Source organism: Meles meles, chromosome 2 (assembly GCF_922984935.1).
Source record: "Meles meles chromosome 2, mMelMel3.1 paternal haplotype, whole genome shotgun sequence".
NCBI classification, from domain to species: domain Eukaryota; kingdom Metazoa; phylum Chordata; class Mammalia; order Carnivora; family Mustelidae; genus Meles; species Meles meles.
This window is the reverse complement of record NC_060067.1, coordinates 149,609,983-149,628,419: the sequence shown is the minus strand read 5'-3', so window position 1 is coordinate 149,628,419 and position 18,437 is coordinate 149,609,983. Positions and strand designations below refer to the sequence as shown.

The window sequence follows — 18,437 nt, the reverse complement described above, 5'->3', positions numbered from 1 at the left end:
TCAGCTCAGGTCATGGTCCCAGGGTCCTGGGATCGAGCCCTACATCGGGCTCTCTGCTCGGCAGGGAGCCTGCTTCCCTTCCTCTCTCTGCCTGTCTCTCTGCCTACTTGTGGTCTCTGTCTGTCAAATAAATAAAACCTTTAAAAAAAAATAAATAAATAAAGACACGTACTTAGTAAGCTAATAGTAAAGAGCAATGAAATTGATATCAACAATAGCCAAATTATGGAAAGAGCCCAAATGTCCATCAACTGATAAATGGATATAGAAAATTTGGCACACGGAAAACTTCCAAACACATTCTATGAGGTGAGCATTACCATGATCCCAAAACCAGACAAAGACCTACCAAAAAAGAGAATTACAGATGAATATCCCTGATGAACATGGATGTAAAACTTCTCCCCAAGATACTAGCTAATAGCATTCAATAGTACATTAAAGGATGATTCACCATGACCAAGTGGAATTTATTCCTGGGATGCAAGGGTAGTTCAACAACTGCAAATCAATCAATGTGATACACTACATTAATAAAAGAAAGGATAAGAACGTATGATCCTCACAACAGATGCAGAAAAGCATTTCACAAATACAGCATCCTTCCTTGATTAAAACTCTCTGCAGCATAGGGATAGAGGGAACATTTCTCAATATCATAAAAGCCATATATGAAAAACTAGCTATGGACCAAGACAGAACTGGCAACTTTAAGTTTTCGTTCTCCATTCCCACCCTAGCAGGCCTGGAGAGCTCCGAATTAGTTAAAAATATGGAAGAAGACAAAATAAAACCTAGGTATGGAAAGAGAAGCAAACCACATCTTATCATTCCATTTACAACAAACTGAAGCTTAAGGAGAGGAAGAAACCTTAAAACAAACAAGCAAGTCTGGGGCTTTCACTATTAGCTAGGAATACTAGCTTATTTCATTACAGCTAGGAATAACATCTTCTTTTTTCTAGCCTACTTAATTGTAAGAATACAGTGTACAACACACATAATAATATGTTTAGTCATCTATATTATTGATAAGGATTCCAGTCAATAGTAGGGTGGTAATAGTTAAGTTTTTGGGGATTGAAAAGTTACAGGTAGATTTTTAACTTTGCAGGGGAGCCCTTAACCCCTTGTGTTGCATAAAGTCCACACTGAACCTTTTCAAGCTTATTTGTAATCTAATTTTTTTTCAATACACAAAGTCCTTTCTTTAGTACATAATGTACTCATGAACACACATACGGAAAGCAAATGGAAGAAAGTTGAATACAGGGCTTACATAATGGCAGTATGTGAAAGTCGGTTCCTAAGAGCTAAAAAAAATTATCTAACCCTAAATTACATCACATGTTTTAGTCATAATCTTTGACAATAATTTCCTAACATCTCCTTTGATTTTTTTTCATTCATAATTCAATGTGTAGTTGACTGGTAAAGTCCAATAAATGTCTGGTTGAAGTTAATAATTTCTAATGTACTTACAATTGTCTTAAATTATTGATAAGCTTAGTACCTATTATTGTTTTAATGTTGTTGGTGTACAGAAATGCAACTGATTTCTGTGCATTGATTTTATATCCTGACACTTTACTGAATTCCTGTACAAGTTCTAGCAGTTTTGGAGTGGAGTCTTTTGGGTTTTCCACATATAGTATCATATCATCTGCGAAGAGTGATAGTTTGACTTCTTCTCAGCACTTTGATTTTTCCATTTGCTCTACTTTCGGAAGATAAGGAAGAAATACAATAACTATTCAATAACTGTACAAATGCTTTTTTTTTTTTTTAATCTTCTTTATTTGACAGAGAGAGAGAGAGAGACCACAAGTAGGCAGAGCAGCAGGCAGAGAGAGAGATGGGGAAGCAGGCTCTCTGCCGAGTAGAGAGCCGGATGCAGGGCTCAATCCCAGGACCCTGAGATCATGACCTGAGCGAAAGGCAGAGGCTTTAACCCACTGAGCCACCCAGGCGCCCCTGTACAAATGCTTTTTAACAAAGATATCTAAGCCCTGAAACTAGTGTGCTGCCATGAGCTAGGTCCTGATGTTCACCTGTTAACGGGTATTGTTTACAAACCTAAACTAATCAACAGAGAAGATGGAGCAAAAAGTACAGACTTTATAAAACTTTCTAAAACATAAAAGTTATGAACAGTTAGCAATTTGGGGAAGTGAGGAAACTAATTTGCATGATTTGACTTAACCAATTTATAGCCATATATGTGTTGATATATATGTGTGTGAATGGTATTATTAAATTTATAAAGTTATTTTTGTTCAGTATTTTAAATAATAATGGAATTTATGACTATCAATGTTCATCTTCAACTAGATTCTAGGAAATCCTGATTTTTTTTAGAATTTATCATTTATCTCACTGTTAAACTATCAACCTTTCTCTTCAAAACAAGTCAGTATAACTTTCAGTATTTTACTTAACATTCTTCTGTTCTTCACTATTTCAAAAAATTTCTTCATTATGAAAATTATTATAAATGGTGTATAATTACGAATGGCATATATTTTTTATCATCATGATAAAATGACAAGATCACATTAATAAAATTTGCAGGAATTTTGTGAAGGCAGACCAAACACAAGCAGAAATTTTATTTTGTTCCTGCTTGGCTTAATATTTTAGTACTTACCCTTTAAAACTGGTATGTACTTTAAATGTTCCATATTAAACTACACTCTAATTTTTCTTTGACAATTATTAACAAATTTGGAAATTCTTCCAACGAGTATTGCCTTTACAAACAGAAAAGGCAAAAAGCTTCCATATTTTCCGTTTAATTACAGCATTATCCACTCAAACAATATTTCATTTTCTTAGGATATATGACCTTCCCCCTCTTTGCCTTAGCATTTTTTTTCCCTAACTGCCGAGACTTTCTTTTGGTGGGTGAGTCTTTCCTCTTCATTTATTTAACAGATAACAGTTTTAAATCTTATTCAAAATTTCATGAAGATTATTTCTTTGTAAATTTCTGCATGGCCGTAGAACATTATATTCCTCTAAAGAAAAGCAGAGAAATATGAAAGTTTTCCAAATAAAAGTGGGTGTTGAGAGGCCCCTGGGTGCCTCAGTGGGTTAAGCATCTGCCTTTAGCTCAGATCATGAACCCAGAGTCCTGGGATAGAGTTCTACATCAGGCTCCCTGCTCAGTGGGTTGTCTACTTCTCCCTCTCCCTCTGCTCCTCCCCACCCCCTGCTCATGCTCTCTCTCTCTCGATCTCTCTCTAATAAGTAAAATCTTAAAAAAAAAAAAGTGGATGTTGAATGCATGAGCCCTACATGACACTTCAGTTGCTAGTGTGTCTATTGGTCTCTGTGTAACTCCCATCTTTTGGACAGTCTTCCCTTATGAAGTCACACAAAAGAAATCTAATCCTCCACAAAGTATAAAGGCCTCCAATTATGTAAAGAAAACTACCATGTCCCCCAAAGTCTTCAGCAGACTATATGTTTTCAATGTTTTTATGAGCACACTCTAGCTTTATCAGTCATAGAGGGAAAGCCAAAATGGAACATGATACACAGGAGGTCTTCCAAGGCTTTATGCTTCCATTACTGCATCCCAAGATCATATTAGTTCTTCCAGCAGCCACGTCACACTATTAACTAAGATTAAACTTACTGTCAACCAAAATTACCAAAGATCTTTTGCACTTCTTGTTTTGCTCTCCTTTGAGGATTTTTTTAAGGATTTTTATTTTTATTTTTGAAAAGGGGGGGCATAGAGGCAGACTAAGTGTAGAATTATAGTTTACTATACTATTATTTCATCTATTTGAAATATAATAGTTTATTATCCACTAATACAGGGACGAGTGTCCAATGTCATTTTGATTTTAGAAAACAATTTAAGAAATATAAAACTAATAAAAAGAACTTCCCCTTTCTGAATGATTTAGTCCTAAAGCTATTAGAAAGGATCTAGAAAGATAGGCACGTACACAAAAATGGGCTACTGGAGCCTGTTCAAAGTAAGGAGTGCATTCACACAGGGGAGGGAAGCAAGTGTAAGACAGTGTCAGAGCCCATATGGAAGTGAGCAGAACTTCTGAAGAGGAGAGCAACCAGGTATGGGGTGTCAGAGCATGAGTGAAGTGATGAAGACATCCATACCACAAGGTGGCCCAATGCAGCATATAAGAGCCTTTGTGGAGTGAGAAGACATCTACATTGTAAGGTAGCCTATTATGGAGTGTCAAGCCCAAAGGGAGATAAAAGAGGGCATTCATACCATGCAGTGAGGTTCTGGAACCAAGAAGGGATAGAAAAGTGGCCTGACATGCAACACCAAACCCCAAGTGAGATGAAGAGAACATCCCACACAAAGGGAGTGACTGATGTAAGATGCCAGGACCCAGACCAGGAAAAAAGGTTATCTGCAAATAGGGAAGTACAGACAGAGTGAAAAGACAACAGCACAGGACAGGTTGAGAGCCTAGGTGGGGTGAAGGGGTATCTTTGTCGGGGAGGAGACAATGAGAGAAATGGAAGACTGCATACAGGTGGATTAATGAGGTAAGTAAGGAAAGATAAGAGAGAAAGAACCAGATTCTCATTCATGAAGAAAGGGCTTAAGAATAGAAAGAGAAAAAACTAGAATAAACCCTGTTCATTTTATTTTTTTTTAAGATTTTATTTATTTATTTGACAGAGAGAGATCACAAGTAGATAGAGAGGCAGGCAGAGAGAGAGAGGGGGAAGCAGGCTCCCCGCTGAGCAGAGAGCCCCATGCGGGACTCGATCTCAGGACCCTGAGATCATGACCTGAGCCGAAGGCAGCGGCTTAACCCACTGAGCCACCCAGGCGCCCTAAACCCTGTTCATTTTAGATTAGAACTGAAAGTGTCAGTATGAATCTATGATTTCTGTATGTGTGAAGACAGAGAAATAAATACAAATGTAAATATGCTTATGTATGTATGTATGTGTTACATACACATACCCCCTCACTGAGAAAGCTCAGAAATAGCAGCATCCCAGAGCAATGAGCACACCCAATACAAGATCTGGTGCACTGGGTGTGCTTAATATACCAGACCTGGTTTGCAGGGAGGGGGGGGGGTTGGGGAGGAGGGGCAGAAGAAGAGGGAGAGAAAATCAAGCAGAACCCCTGCTGAGCAGAGAGCACAGTGTGGGGCTTGATCTCACAACCCTAAGACCACAACCTCAGCCAAAATCAAGAGTCAGATGCTTCACCGACCAAGCCACCCAGGCACCCCACAAGATCTGGTTTCTAACTACTATTGTCCACTACAATACACCTGATCTTGGGGAAATGGGGCACAGAATCTTCTGCCAGAACAAAAGAAATTGCTTGAATAATCAGAGACACTGTCAAAAGGTAATAGTCAACTGTAGGGGACTCCCACTATCTAAACCTGAGGCACTTTGAGTGCTGACACAAATGATGGCAGTAATAGATTTATGGGGCACCTGGGTGGCTCAGTTGTTAAGCGTCTGCCTTTGGCTCAGGTCATGATCCCAGGGTCCTGGGACTGAGCCCCACATTGGGCTCCCTGCTCAGCAGGAAGCCTGCATCTCCCTCTCCCACCCCTCCTGCTTGTGTTCCCTCTCTCGCTGTGTATCTGTCAAATAAAAAAATCTTCAAAAAAAAAAAATAGATTTAAAGCAGGTGAATAAAACAGTAAACTCTGAGTCCATGCTGATATTAATAATTTTGATTAACATGAAAGAAACTTTCCAGTGGAGGAGTTTGGTAGATACTATCTTAATCATACCATCAGTAAATACCATCAGTAATGGGACAAAATGCAAATCCTCTGCGAAAATGCAAAGCCTCTGCCTTCGCTCAGGTCATGATCTCAGGGTCCTGGGATGGAGCCCCGCATTGGGCTCTCTACTCAGCGGGGAGCCTGCTCTCCCCTCTCTCTCTGCCTGCCTCTCTGCCAACTTGTGATCTCTGTCAAATAAATAAATAAAATCTTAAAAAAAAATAAAATAAATTAAAAAAAAATTTTTTTTAATTAAAAAAAAAAATAAAATAGTGTTCCTCAAAGCCTTAGGCTTCCCTAGCCAGGGAAAGGGCTGAGTTAAGCAGGGAGGGCCTTAAGTTCCTGACTGTTTTAATAAGCTTGGTTGAGAAACAGCTGAATACTAACTATAAACTGTTTTTGAAGTCAAGACTGCTAGATCACATCCAGGCTCTAAAACTGCACGGGGTGTGACCTGAAAAAGTTAGCTGATTTTTCTAAGTTTTAGTTTTTTCATTGTAAAATGAAAAAAAATTATAGTACCCACATCTTAGTCTTGATGACCATTTTAAAATGATACACATTAACAACTATTAAATATTAAATTTAAACTTTTAATGAGATACATAATACCTGGAACTTTTAATGCTCAATAAATTTAACAGATTGTTTTAAATTATTATTTCTTCAATACACTGGTCTTCTGTGTAAAATTGTATTTGCTAAAAAAAAAATCTGCTATTCTAATAATACAATTAAATTAGGACACCCATTATACCAGTTTTAAGTGATGGACAGCCTTTGTTGTCATGGAAAAGACTATACATAGTATAATGGTTAAAAGCATAGTGCTTCTGAGACTATAAAATAAGAATAAAAATAGCTATAAAGGGTGGGGGGCACCTGGGTGGCTCAGTGGGTTAAGCATCTGCCTTCCACTCAGGTCATGATCACAGGGTCCTGGGATCAAGCCCCACATCAGGTTCTCTGCTCAGCAGGGAGCCTGCTTCCCCCTCTCTCTCTGCCTGCCTCTCTGCCTTCTTGTGATCTGTCAAATAAATAAGTAAATTCTTAAAAAAAAAAAAATAGCTGTAAAGCTTAAATGAAATGAATGGGTAACACATTTTAGCAAAGCATTTGGTATTTTAAGTCTCTAAAAAATATTAGGTACTGTTTTTATTTCTGGTGTATACATATTTAATACATAAGGACAGGAGTTGGCATACTACAATCCATTGGGTGAACTCTGCCCACCACCTACTTTTTTAAGATAAAGTTTAATTAGAATAGCTAAATTTAGCCAGTATCCATTGCCTATGCTGTTTTCATGCAATAATGGCCCGAGTAGTTGCAACAGAGACCCGATAGCCCAGAAGGCATAAAATGCTTATTATCTGACTTTTGCATAAGAAATTTGCTGATCTGGGGCACCTGGATGGCTCAGTCAGTAAACATCTGCCCTCAGCTCAGGTCATGATCCCAGGGTCCCTGAATCAAGCCCCACAACAGAATCCCTGATCAGCCGGGAATCTATCTCTCCCTCTCCTGCTGTGTGCTTGTTCATGCCCTCTCTCTCTCAAATAAATAAATCAAACTTATAAAAAAAAAAAGAAAGAAAGAAAGAAAGAAAGAAAAAGAAATTTGCTGATCTGTACCCTCAGTGAGAAAAACAAACTAAAGGGGCACCTGGTTGGCTTAATTATGCAACTTAGCATGTGACTCTTGATCTCAGGGTTGTAGTTCAAGCCCTACATTGGGTGTAGAGATTACTTTAAAATCTTTTTAAAAAGAATATAAAAAGAAAAAAAAAGAATTTTAAAAAAGAATAGAAAAACAAATTAAAAATACAATGCTATAAAATGTCAAAATAGATTATATAAATGGGCAAGATAATCAAGTAAGCTGGTTTCCATCTATCTCAATAAATTCAAAGCAATAGAAAAACACGGTCATTTTCCTTTCCCTGAGAAAGTAAGCATTTCAAAACTCAAAATATCCTTAGAGGTCCTAGGTTAAAACATTTTTTTTTTTCCAAATGGAAATACAAATTTGAGAATTACATGAATAGACTATACCTAAAGAACTTACTATTATCACTTCAGATGTAGTTAATGAGATGCATTAAGGCATTCATTGCTTTGGGTCATACGCAAAGCATATTTTTCCAAAAAAAATCACATTGAAAAGTATATTTAAGAAATCTCTATGTAAAAGGACCCGTGTAAAGTACTATAAAAAATTCACAAAAGACAAGACTGAGTAAACTTAAAACAAAATCTAGAGGCATAGAAAAATAATCTCAAGGCTTATAAATAAATCAGAGAAGTGCATTTCACTATAATTTCTATGCCTTTCAATTTTATGTAAATAAAATATATCGCTTTGTCCATTTAACCTACACAAATTGAAAAACCAAAAATGTATTACCTGAATTGGATGTTCACTAAATGAGGCTGGGAGCCATCTGATTGCCAGTAAGTCTCAAGATTGTCATCTCGTAACTGATCCACTCCAAATCCTAAAACACAAATGACAGTAAGTTCTCATGAACAAGAAAGAGCTATATGTTTCAAATATAAAATTACCATTCATATTTGTCCAGAAAACATGATAAACAGGATGGTTAATCTGTAAAATTTGAATGAACTAGAATTCTTCCATTCTCTTTACAAGACCTCAACTCTTAAGAGTATCACTTGCACACAAAAAAGTTTATATATTAGGGCACTAATATAATGTCCTGCAAAACCAGATTTTATTAAGTATATCTTTTTTGTGACAACATAAATTTTTGTGACAAAAATCATATACATTTTGAAACCAAGTGTTTCTGATTAATCAAAAATTAATTAAAAATTAAATCTGCCCAGAATCTCATATCATCTAGCCATTCTACATAACTGAAATAAAAATATCCTGTATTACCTTTTCTTGATTAAAATCATAATAATACATATTAATTATAGAAATAATTTAATGGTAAGGTATGGATTTCTCAAAAATAAGAGAAATAAATTTAATTTACATTTTAATTTTTTCACAAAGTACTATATTCATCATGGATCAAATTCAAAAGGTAGAAAAAAGAACATTGTGGAAAGTCTCTATCCCCACCCCCACTGTCTAGTTTACCTCTCCAAATATGATCAATGTTATCATTTTTACATATTCTTTCACAGATACTGTACAACTATACAAGCAAATACATACATATTCTTTTTTCCCCTCTACACAAATAATGGTAACACATAGTTGTACACTTTGCATTTCTTTTTCACTTAACATATCTGGAGATTCTTCCATATCAGTAATAATAATAATTAATCATAATAACTGCAAATAATATATAACATTAACTATGTGCCAGACACAGTCTAAGTATTTTACATGACTACATCATGTTAATATTTATTTAACTCATTATAAAAACTCAGTTAACCTAAAGAGCTCCCACATTTTTTAAAGGTTATACAGTACCTTGCTGTCTGGAAATATAATTATTTAATGAAATCCCTATAGAACAAGGACATTTAGGCTGTTTCCAATGTTTTCCTGTTACAGACAACACTGCAGTAAACATCTACATCTACATATCTGTAATATTTAAATGGATATTAGTATTTTTGGAGGATGGATTTCTAGGAATAGAACCCTGGATCATTCAACTTTTTAATTTGATAAATATAGTCAAATTCTCCTCCAAAATGCACCTTCAACTAGTAATGTTCAAAAACACCTATTCCTCTACATAACTAGTAAAAATTAGGGTATTCTAAAACCTTTACACTAGGTTTTGAAGACTCAGTATAAAGACATTAAAAGTTTATTTAGTAAGTTTTTATATTGATTGGATATTAAAATCATTTTGGACATGTTGAGACAAAATAAATAATGGAAGTTAATTGTAAATTGTTTAATTTTAATATGGTACTAGATAATTTTAAATTACATATATGGTTTGTTATTAATTTCTGTTCAACAGCTCTGCTCTGTATGCTAAAATGCAATCATTCTTTCACATATTTACTAACCTGATAGGTGAAAAATTATATTTCAAACTTTCATTGATCATTTATATTTCTTCTCATAGAAAATACCTATTCAAGATTGCCTACATTTTTACTGTACTTTGGTCTTTAATTGATTTATAACTCTTCTACTATTGTAGATATTAACCCTATGGCTGTTCCACATGATCCAAATATACTCTCCCCAGTCTGCAATTTGTATCTTAAATTTGCACATGCTGCCTTTACAGTATATACTAGTGAATAAGAGAGATTTTCCCAGAGAAAATAATTTTTGCATCTAATTCTGAAGTATTAATAGGAGTTAATTACATAAAGAGGTAAAAGAGCAAGGTTAGCATTCAGTAAAGAGGAAAACACTTAATGGCACAGGAAAAGAAAAGTAAAATCTACAGGAAACAAAGGTAGGTCCTTTTGGGACCTAAGGCTATACACATTGGATTGAATCAGGAAATGAGCCAGAGACATATGAAAGGAATCAGATCATGCAGACTTAAATGCACTAAGAGATAAAGTATAAATTATCTTGAAAAATACACCAACCTACTGAAGAATTTTTATTAGGTAAGTCATGTGATCAGGAAATAATCAGATCAGTATCTTTAGATAGATTCCTCAATGCCAGTGACCCTGGCAAATGTTCGAAAACTTGCTTCCTACTGTCCCAAAGAAAATCTTAAAATTTAAAAACTGAGTTCTCCATTACTCACTCTGTAACTCTTAGATCTGTGCTGTACAATATGGTAGCCACTAGCCACATGTGGCGACTGAACACTTGAAATAAAGCTAGTTCAACTTTAGATTTGCTATACACATCGGTTTTTGAAGACTAGTAAGAAATACAAAATATCTCATTAATAATAAGTCTACTTATATTGGATTAAAAACATACTGTTATAATTAATTTCACCAATTTATCCTTTTTAATGTAGCTCTTAGAAAAATTTAAATTACACATGCAACTTGCATTATACTTCTATTGGACAGTGCTACGTTAGACCATGCTTCTGTTCTTTCTTTATACATTATTTTTAGGGCTAATCCAGGACATTTATTTCTGCAAGTTATAAGATAAAAAGTTGTTTTGCTACCAATATAAAGAGTTCTTAAGTTTTAAATACCTTTTTCTTCCTACCAGCTTATGAGTTCCCTAACAGAAGATAACTCAATTATATGACTCTTCCTTAAGAGCTCCACCATTAAATGTTCTATGATAAAAAAGACCCTTGTCACTAACTTTGTTTTAGCTATTTGCCTAGTTTTTCTTTCTTTTCATTTCACAATTTTATCTGTGTGAGCTCAAAGAATTGCATAAAATGGTGTTTGTTCTTATCAAGCAAAATAAACATTAAACAAAAAAACTAAATAACATATCCAGAATAAGAGATGTCCTGTTAACTCAAGACTAATCATTTTAAATTTGTTTTTAAGATATTGCTTATGAAACTACAACAGTACAACTAAGTTAAGTACAATCTCTACAATCTCGTCAAGAACCAATCAGCCTAAATCTTCACGTCTGGAGTACTATGCAAGATTATCAGCTTCTACTTGTTCAAAATATTTCTCACAAACAGTACATTTTATAAATATGTTTGTACCAATGCCATGACTCAGAGAGTAAACTTCTTTTCCAAAGCTTCCCACTCAGTATACCTCAATTCTTTAAGACCAAACAAAAGAACTAAAAGACAAATTTGGGATAAGCACTTTAACAGGTACTATGATAATGCACACAAATGATGTTATCCAGAAAAAAACTTTTACATGATGTACTGATTCTTAAGGCTGTGGTTCTCACAGTATGGTCCCTGGATCAGCAGCATCATTGTCACCTGGGAACTTGTTAGCAATTCTAGACCTACATCAGAAACTTTCAGAGTTAACTCCTTTGAGAGTTTGTATTTTAATAAATCCTACAGGTGATTCTGATGCATGCTACAATTTTAGAACTACTGTTTTATGGCAAGTCTTCTCAACCTGGGCACTAGTGATGCTGTGCACTGGACAATTCCTTCAGGGGCAGGGGTGTCCTGCACATTATAGGATATTTAACAGCATCGCTGGCCTCCATCCACTAGCTGTCAGTCACAGTCCTCCCCATGCCAGCAGTTGTATCAATCAAAAACAACTGTAGACATTACTAAATATCTTCTATGGGGCAAAATCATCCCCAGATGAGAACCACATCTCTAAGGAAAAGAAAACCAGCGTTAACCTATGGTTACTGTTACTGCTTAGTAAACAGCCACTCTTCTCTAGCCATCCTCCATGGGAAGAAAATCATTCTGCACTCGTCATATTGGAGCTTAATCATGACTTGTTTTGGTCAACACAATGTGACACAAACAGTGGTTAATTTAATTTATTTATAAAGATTTTATTTATTTATTTGAGAGAGAGAGAACCTCAGAGAGAGGGAGAGGGAGCGCATGAGTTGGGGGAGGAGCAGAGGGAAAGACAGGGATAAGCAGACTCTGAACCAGGCTTAGAGCCTGATGCAGGTCTCATCCCAGGATCCCTGAGATCATGACCTGAGCTGAAATCAAAAGCTGAACACTCAACCAACCAAGCCATCCTGGCACCCCCAAACAGAGGTTTTAAATGTGCTTGCAAGGTCTGGCTTGGCCTTTTGAATTTTGGTACCCCACTAAGACATCATGCCTGAACACACAGAGCAGGCCTGGACCCAATTCACAACCTAGAGCCAGGTCATAACCAAGCAAGAAGTAAGTTTTGTTGTTATAATATAGCACTGAGAGATTAGGGTTGTTTGTTACACACCATTAGTGCAGCAAGAGCTAACTAACACAATATCAATAGATGAGATACATCTGACTAGCCCAGCTTAGATTGCCTTTAGGAGTAAAACAGCCATTGCCACCTAAAACATATCTTTTAACACAAATACCTTCATATTTGATAAGGCGCTATTATAATTAGGGCATTATCTTTACTATGAAGACACAAAGACAGATTACATGAGGTATCTGTGGAAGAGTTCATCTATTTAATGCACTATCTATGCTATAACTATTTACATTTAAACTAATTAAAAATAAGTAAAATTTAAAATCTGGTTTCTCAGTAAGACTAGTCACATTTAAAGTACTCACACATGGCTAGCAGCTGTCTCACTGTACAGTCCAATACATTTTACTGGCCAGCACTAAAGGACTTAAGCGGATAAATTACAATATAAAGTGTTAAGTTCTAAAAGAAATGAAGAAACAAACACAAACACATGAAGGCTAAACAACATGCTATTAAAACACCAACAGATCGGGGCGCCTGGGTGGCTTAGTGGGTTAAAGCCTCCGCCTTCGGCTCAGGTCATGATTCCCGGGTCCTGAGATCGAGCCCCGCATCAGGCTCCCTGCTCGGCAGGGAGCCTGCTTCCTCCTCTCTCTCTGCCTGCCTCTTTGCCTACTTGTGCTCTCTGTCTGTCAAATAAATGAATAAAATCTTTAAAAAAAAAAAAAAAAACACCAGGAGATCAACAAAGAAAGCAAAGAGGAAATGGAAAAATACCTGGGAACACAAAAACATAGAAACATAGCAGTTCGAAATATTTGGGAACAGGAAAGTGCAGTTCTAAAAGGGAACTTTACAGAGATACAGGCCTGCCTCAAGAAATAAGAAAAGTCTCAAATAAACAATCTAATCTTAAACTTAAAGGAACTAAAAAAAGAACAAGAAACAAAGCCCAAAGTCAGCAGAAAGAAATAATAAAGAGCAGAGCAGAAATAAATAAAATAGGCTAAAAAACAGTACATAACGAGAGCTGGTTCTTTGAAAAGATAAAACTGACAAACCTTTAGCAAGACCTGTCAAAAAAAGTAGGGGGAGGGGGGGACAGGGGAAGGGCACATCTAAACGGCTCAGTGAGTTAAGCATCTGACTTGTGATTTCAGCTCAGGTCATGATTTTATGGGTAAAATTTAAGTAAAGCATAGGGAATGTAGTCAATAATACTGTAATAACGTTGTATGATGATGATAACTACACTCAGCAAGGTGTAAGCATAGTGTAATATACAGAACTGTCAAAACATTATGGTGTATACCTGAAACTAATACAATATTGCATGTCCAGAACACTTCATTTTAAGAAAAAAGAAAGAAAATAAAGAGATAAAGAATTATTTAACTTCTTGATACACTGTCTTCTCTTGGCGTCTATCCATGATCTCCCACTCTCCTAGTTTTCCAACTAGTTTAGCAGCTACTTCTCCTTAGTTCCCTTTCCTGATTCTTATTCTTGCTGTTTTGCCAGATCTCTACATCTTGAAGGAGCCCTGAGACTTTACTCTTTTTTCTAAAAACAATCTCTCCTTAGGGGAGTCAATCCAGTCCCAAGTTTACAATATCATCAATATATTGATAACTCAACTTTGTGTCTCCACCCCAGACCTTTCCCCAGAGCTCCAAGCTTCTATACTCAATTGCCTAACAAACACCTCACTAGAATGCTGATCTCAAAACTAATGTGTCTGAATCATAACTTTTTTTTTTTTTAACCAAAACCTATGTATTTCCTCCCACCTCACTTTCTCAACTTAGGAAATAATACTGAGTTATTCAGCCAGACGCCTAAGAGTCAGTCTTGAATTTCTCCTTTCCTTTAGTAAGTCATAATTTTTCCACCTCTAAAAATACATCCGAAAGCCATCATCTCTCTCCATATCATCCACCATGAGCCTATTCCAATTCAACATTATCCGACACAAATTATTGTACTAGTCTTTCCTTCACCGGTCTATACCATTATTCTCCTACCAGTCATTATTCTCAGTGGCCACAGTGATTTTTTTGAGAACAACAACAAAAAGATTCTCCCTTTCCCTCTGCCCCTCCCCCCTCAAAAAATAAATAAGTAAATAAATAAATTCTGCTATAGAAATTAAAAAAAAAAAACTAAACTCTGTATCAAATCATCTCTCTTTCCTGCTTAACATTTCCAGTGGCACCTCCTTGTATTTCAGATCCAAACTGTACTTCAAATCCAAATTGTACCAGAATTCATAATCTGGCTCCTGTTTATGTCTCCAGCCTAATCTTCTACTACTTCTCCTCCTTACCCGCCATCCACTAGCCCACTAGACTTCTTTCTGAAACTCAAGTATGCCAAACCATTTAGCTTAGAGCCTTTGAAGTAGCTGTTTCCTCTGTCAGCAAGGTTCTTCTGTGAAATCTTTGCACAATGGATTCTTCTAACATTTACATCTCAGCACAAATTTCATTTTCCAAGAAAAGCCTTTCTTGGTCTATTTATTATGTTGTTGCTTTATTTTCTCCAAAGCACATACTGCTATTCAACCAGAAAGTTACTCAATGATCACAATTGTCAGTTACGGCATAAACTTAAAAAAATTAAAATTCAGTTATTTTTTTAAGAAAAACAACTTACATCATCCAATTATGCCTCACAAAATTAACTCATAAAAGAAATGTCTTGATAAAATATATGAATTGAGTGGAAAATATGTCATGGATCAGATGTCCACAAAACACAACCTCATGAAATACTTATTTTTGTTGGCTTATAAAGTATCAAATATGGAGTCAAACACAGAAGATGTACCTATTTGTCCCCTAATTTTGTTGCCCAACATGATATGAATTTAGGGCTTATGAAATTAAATGATTAATTTATTGTAATAAGACTCATTATAACTAATGCTAGCAGTCACACAAATCTGACCTTTAGTTTTTCCAGTCTCTTGGACAGAGACTGACAATTGTGCTGAATGGTGGAATTGTTTGTGATGCGTCTTCAACTAGGCTGAATCTACTAAATACATTCCAACTTTAATCTGAGTGAAATACTGGACCACTATTTCCAAAGACAGAGTAATTTTGCAAAGCTCTATACCACCTACCACACTGTAGCAGGCAAGTAAATTTGTACCTCCCACAAACTGTTATTTAACATTTTGAAAGTATGGGGGCGCCTGGGTGGCTCAGTCGTTAAGCGTCTGCCTTCAGCTCAAGTCATGATCCCAGGGTCCTAGGATCAAGCCCCACATTGGGCTCGCTGCTCGATGTGGGGAACCGATTCTCCCTCTCCCACTCCCTCTGTTGTGTTCCTTCTCTAGCTGTGTCTCTCTCTGTCAAATAAATAAAAATCTTTTAAAAAATAAAAATAATTTAAAAAAGCATTTAGAAAGTTTATTTAAAGTCTTCCTTATATCACTTCTCACCTAAATTATTCCTTGTCTTCTAAATGATTTCTTTACCTCTAACCTTGCTTCACTTCAATCCATCCTCTAAACTTCTCAAATGTGAACAAATACTGAATGTTTTACTCTGGTACTCAAAATTTTTTAAGAGTTCTGTACAATAAAGTATCAACTGTTTAACAAAGCCTTCTATGATCAGCCCTCTACCTAACTAGCCAGATTTACCTACGCCACTTCCTTCTGTTCTAGTTTTACTTAAAACTTTTGAATGAGCTATGTTTTGTCTAAGCTCTACACCTTTGTGCCTACTGTTCCTCTTGCCTTTATGTCCTTTTTTTTTTTTAAGATTTTATTTACTAATTTGAGACAGAAAGAGAGAGAGAGAGAGAGAGAGAACATGAACAGGGGAGAGGCAGAGGGCAGGGAGAAGCAGGCTCCCCACTGAGCCAGGAGCCCGAAACGGGGCTCGATCCTAGGACCTGGAGATCATGACCTGAGTCGAAGGCAGATGCTTAACCATCTGAGCCACCCAGGCGCCCCCTTGCCTTTATGTCTTTATTCAATGAAATCCTCTTCTTGTTCCATCATGAAGAATAAGCATCCCCATGAAGCCTTCTGTGATCTGTTAAGCAGAATCAATCACTTTTTCCTCTGGGTCACTCTGAACCCATACTTAGTGGAAAGCAGTATGACACTGTGGAACCTGACTGCCTTGAGTCACAGCATTCCCACTAATTATGTCACCATTGCCAAATTACTTAACTTTCTGTACTACAGTTTCCTCATTTAGAAAATAATAACAATAACAGTACGTACTGCATACACATGTAAAGTACTTAGAACAGGACCTGTCATTTAGTAAGCACTAAATAAGAGTTACAAATTATTACACTGCATTATAATGACTTGTTTAAAGCTATAATCCCTCCACTAGACTGTGAACTCCTTGATAGCAAGAATTCTGTCTTTTATAACTTTTACTCTCTTAAAGTGTTAACAGACTTCAGCAATTATCTGCTGCCTAGAAATGAAAAATATCCGACCATAGAGAAGCAAAGGTTAAACAACCTTCTCATCCTGCTTCTCATTAATAAAGAGCAGTCATTCACTCTTTATGTAGAAAATAATCACCTAATGATAGTTCACTGAGGGACCCAAAGGTGATGCAAGTACAACGTTTGACACAACACTAATGAACTGCATAACTTTCATACTTAACACATTTTGTAGTGATCCCACCACTCCCCTGGCAGTGGAACTACTGTTCTATTCTGTACCTCCAAGCTGTCAGAGCTGTGGGGCATCTTCAGGGAGCCAGTTATACATTGCCCTCTGCAAACTCTACAGCATCAAGGGATATGAACTGACACTGACTTATACCCCATTATTGATACAGTAAGGCACCAATTGAATTATGCTACTAGATCAAGCAAAGGTAGGTATTCAATTTGAGCAAATTCATAGAACTATTCTATACTATAAAGAATATTAGAAACTTCTGAAGCAGCCCAGGATGTAGAAAGCTGGGAAAAAAGGCATCACTTCCATTCAAACAAGAAGAGGCTAGATAAACTACAAACTCATAATTTTTCTTGAAAACACAAGAGCTTGAGGGGCGCCTGGGTGGCTCAGTGGGTTAAAGCCTCTGCTTTCGGCTCAGGTCATGATCCCAGGTTCCTGGGATCGAGCCCCACATCGGGCTCTCTGCTCAGCAGGGAGCTTGCTTCCCTCCTCTCTCTCTACCTGCCTCTCTGTCTACTTGTGAGCTCTGTCAAATAAATAAACAAAATCTTAAAAAAAAAAAAAAAAAAAAAACCACAAGAGCTTGAAAAAAATGCAGCAACCAAAAAGCCTAAAATCCAAGAAGGAGCACCTCTCAACCTCAGGAGAAAAATGATATACAGCCTGTCCCAATTGTGGTAGAGCATGGGAGGAAGGAACAGTGGCCAGACAGACACATAAGACATTAGGCAGAACCTGCTAAACAACCTCTTATAGGCCAAGTGTGGGCTAGCATAAAAGGACAGCAACCCTGGTAGTCCCAAATCTAAGGGGAACGCACACTGACTCTCAGACTCTTTTCCAAGGGCCTTCACTGTCTATGTAACAGAAAGATTTAGAGGAGACCAGGAGACCGGAAATCATACTTCAATGGTAGATGCGTGAAGAAAAGAACTGACCACCACTGCAGGAAAAGTAAAAAGACCTACCGTCCTTCCCAAACCCTTCTCTCTAAGAACAAAGGACTTAAGCTGCTGGAGGATGAGCATCAAACCTACTGACTCCAGGACAGACCCTTCTTTGCTGGGAAAAGATTAAAAGAAAAAAACCCTCTACATCTGGGGTAGATGCAGGGAACAACCCTTCCTCGGGTGGGGGGGGTGGAGAAAGAAACAAAACTCTCCCACAAAAGACCAGCCACAGATCCAAGGTAGAGTTTGGCTATCAAGGTAGGGGGGACCAAAATACTGAGAAAGCCCTACCTTAGAGGCCAGACAC

General features: G+C 36.7%; 1 protein-coding gene across 3 annotated transcripts in view; it reads right to left on the bottom strand.

The window, feature by feature from the left end:
* Positions 1-18,437, bottom strand: part of ANAPC10 (anaphase promoting complex subunit 10) — a 248,655-nt gene that overhangs the window by 216,698 nt on the left and 13,520 nt on the right. For all 3 annotated transcript variants that reach the window (XM_045998509.1, XM_045998508.1, XM_045998507.1), the window contains exon 3: positions 8,157-8,247. In XM_045998509.1, coding sequence (XP_045854465.1) covers positions 8,157-8,247 — 91 coding nt within the window. The remainder of the gene's footprint in view (positions 1-8,156; positions 8,248-18,437) is intronic.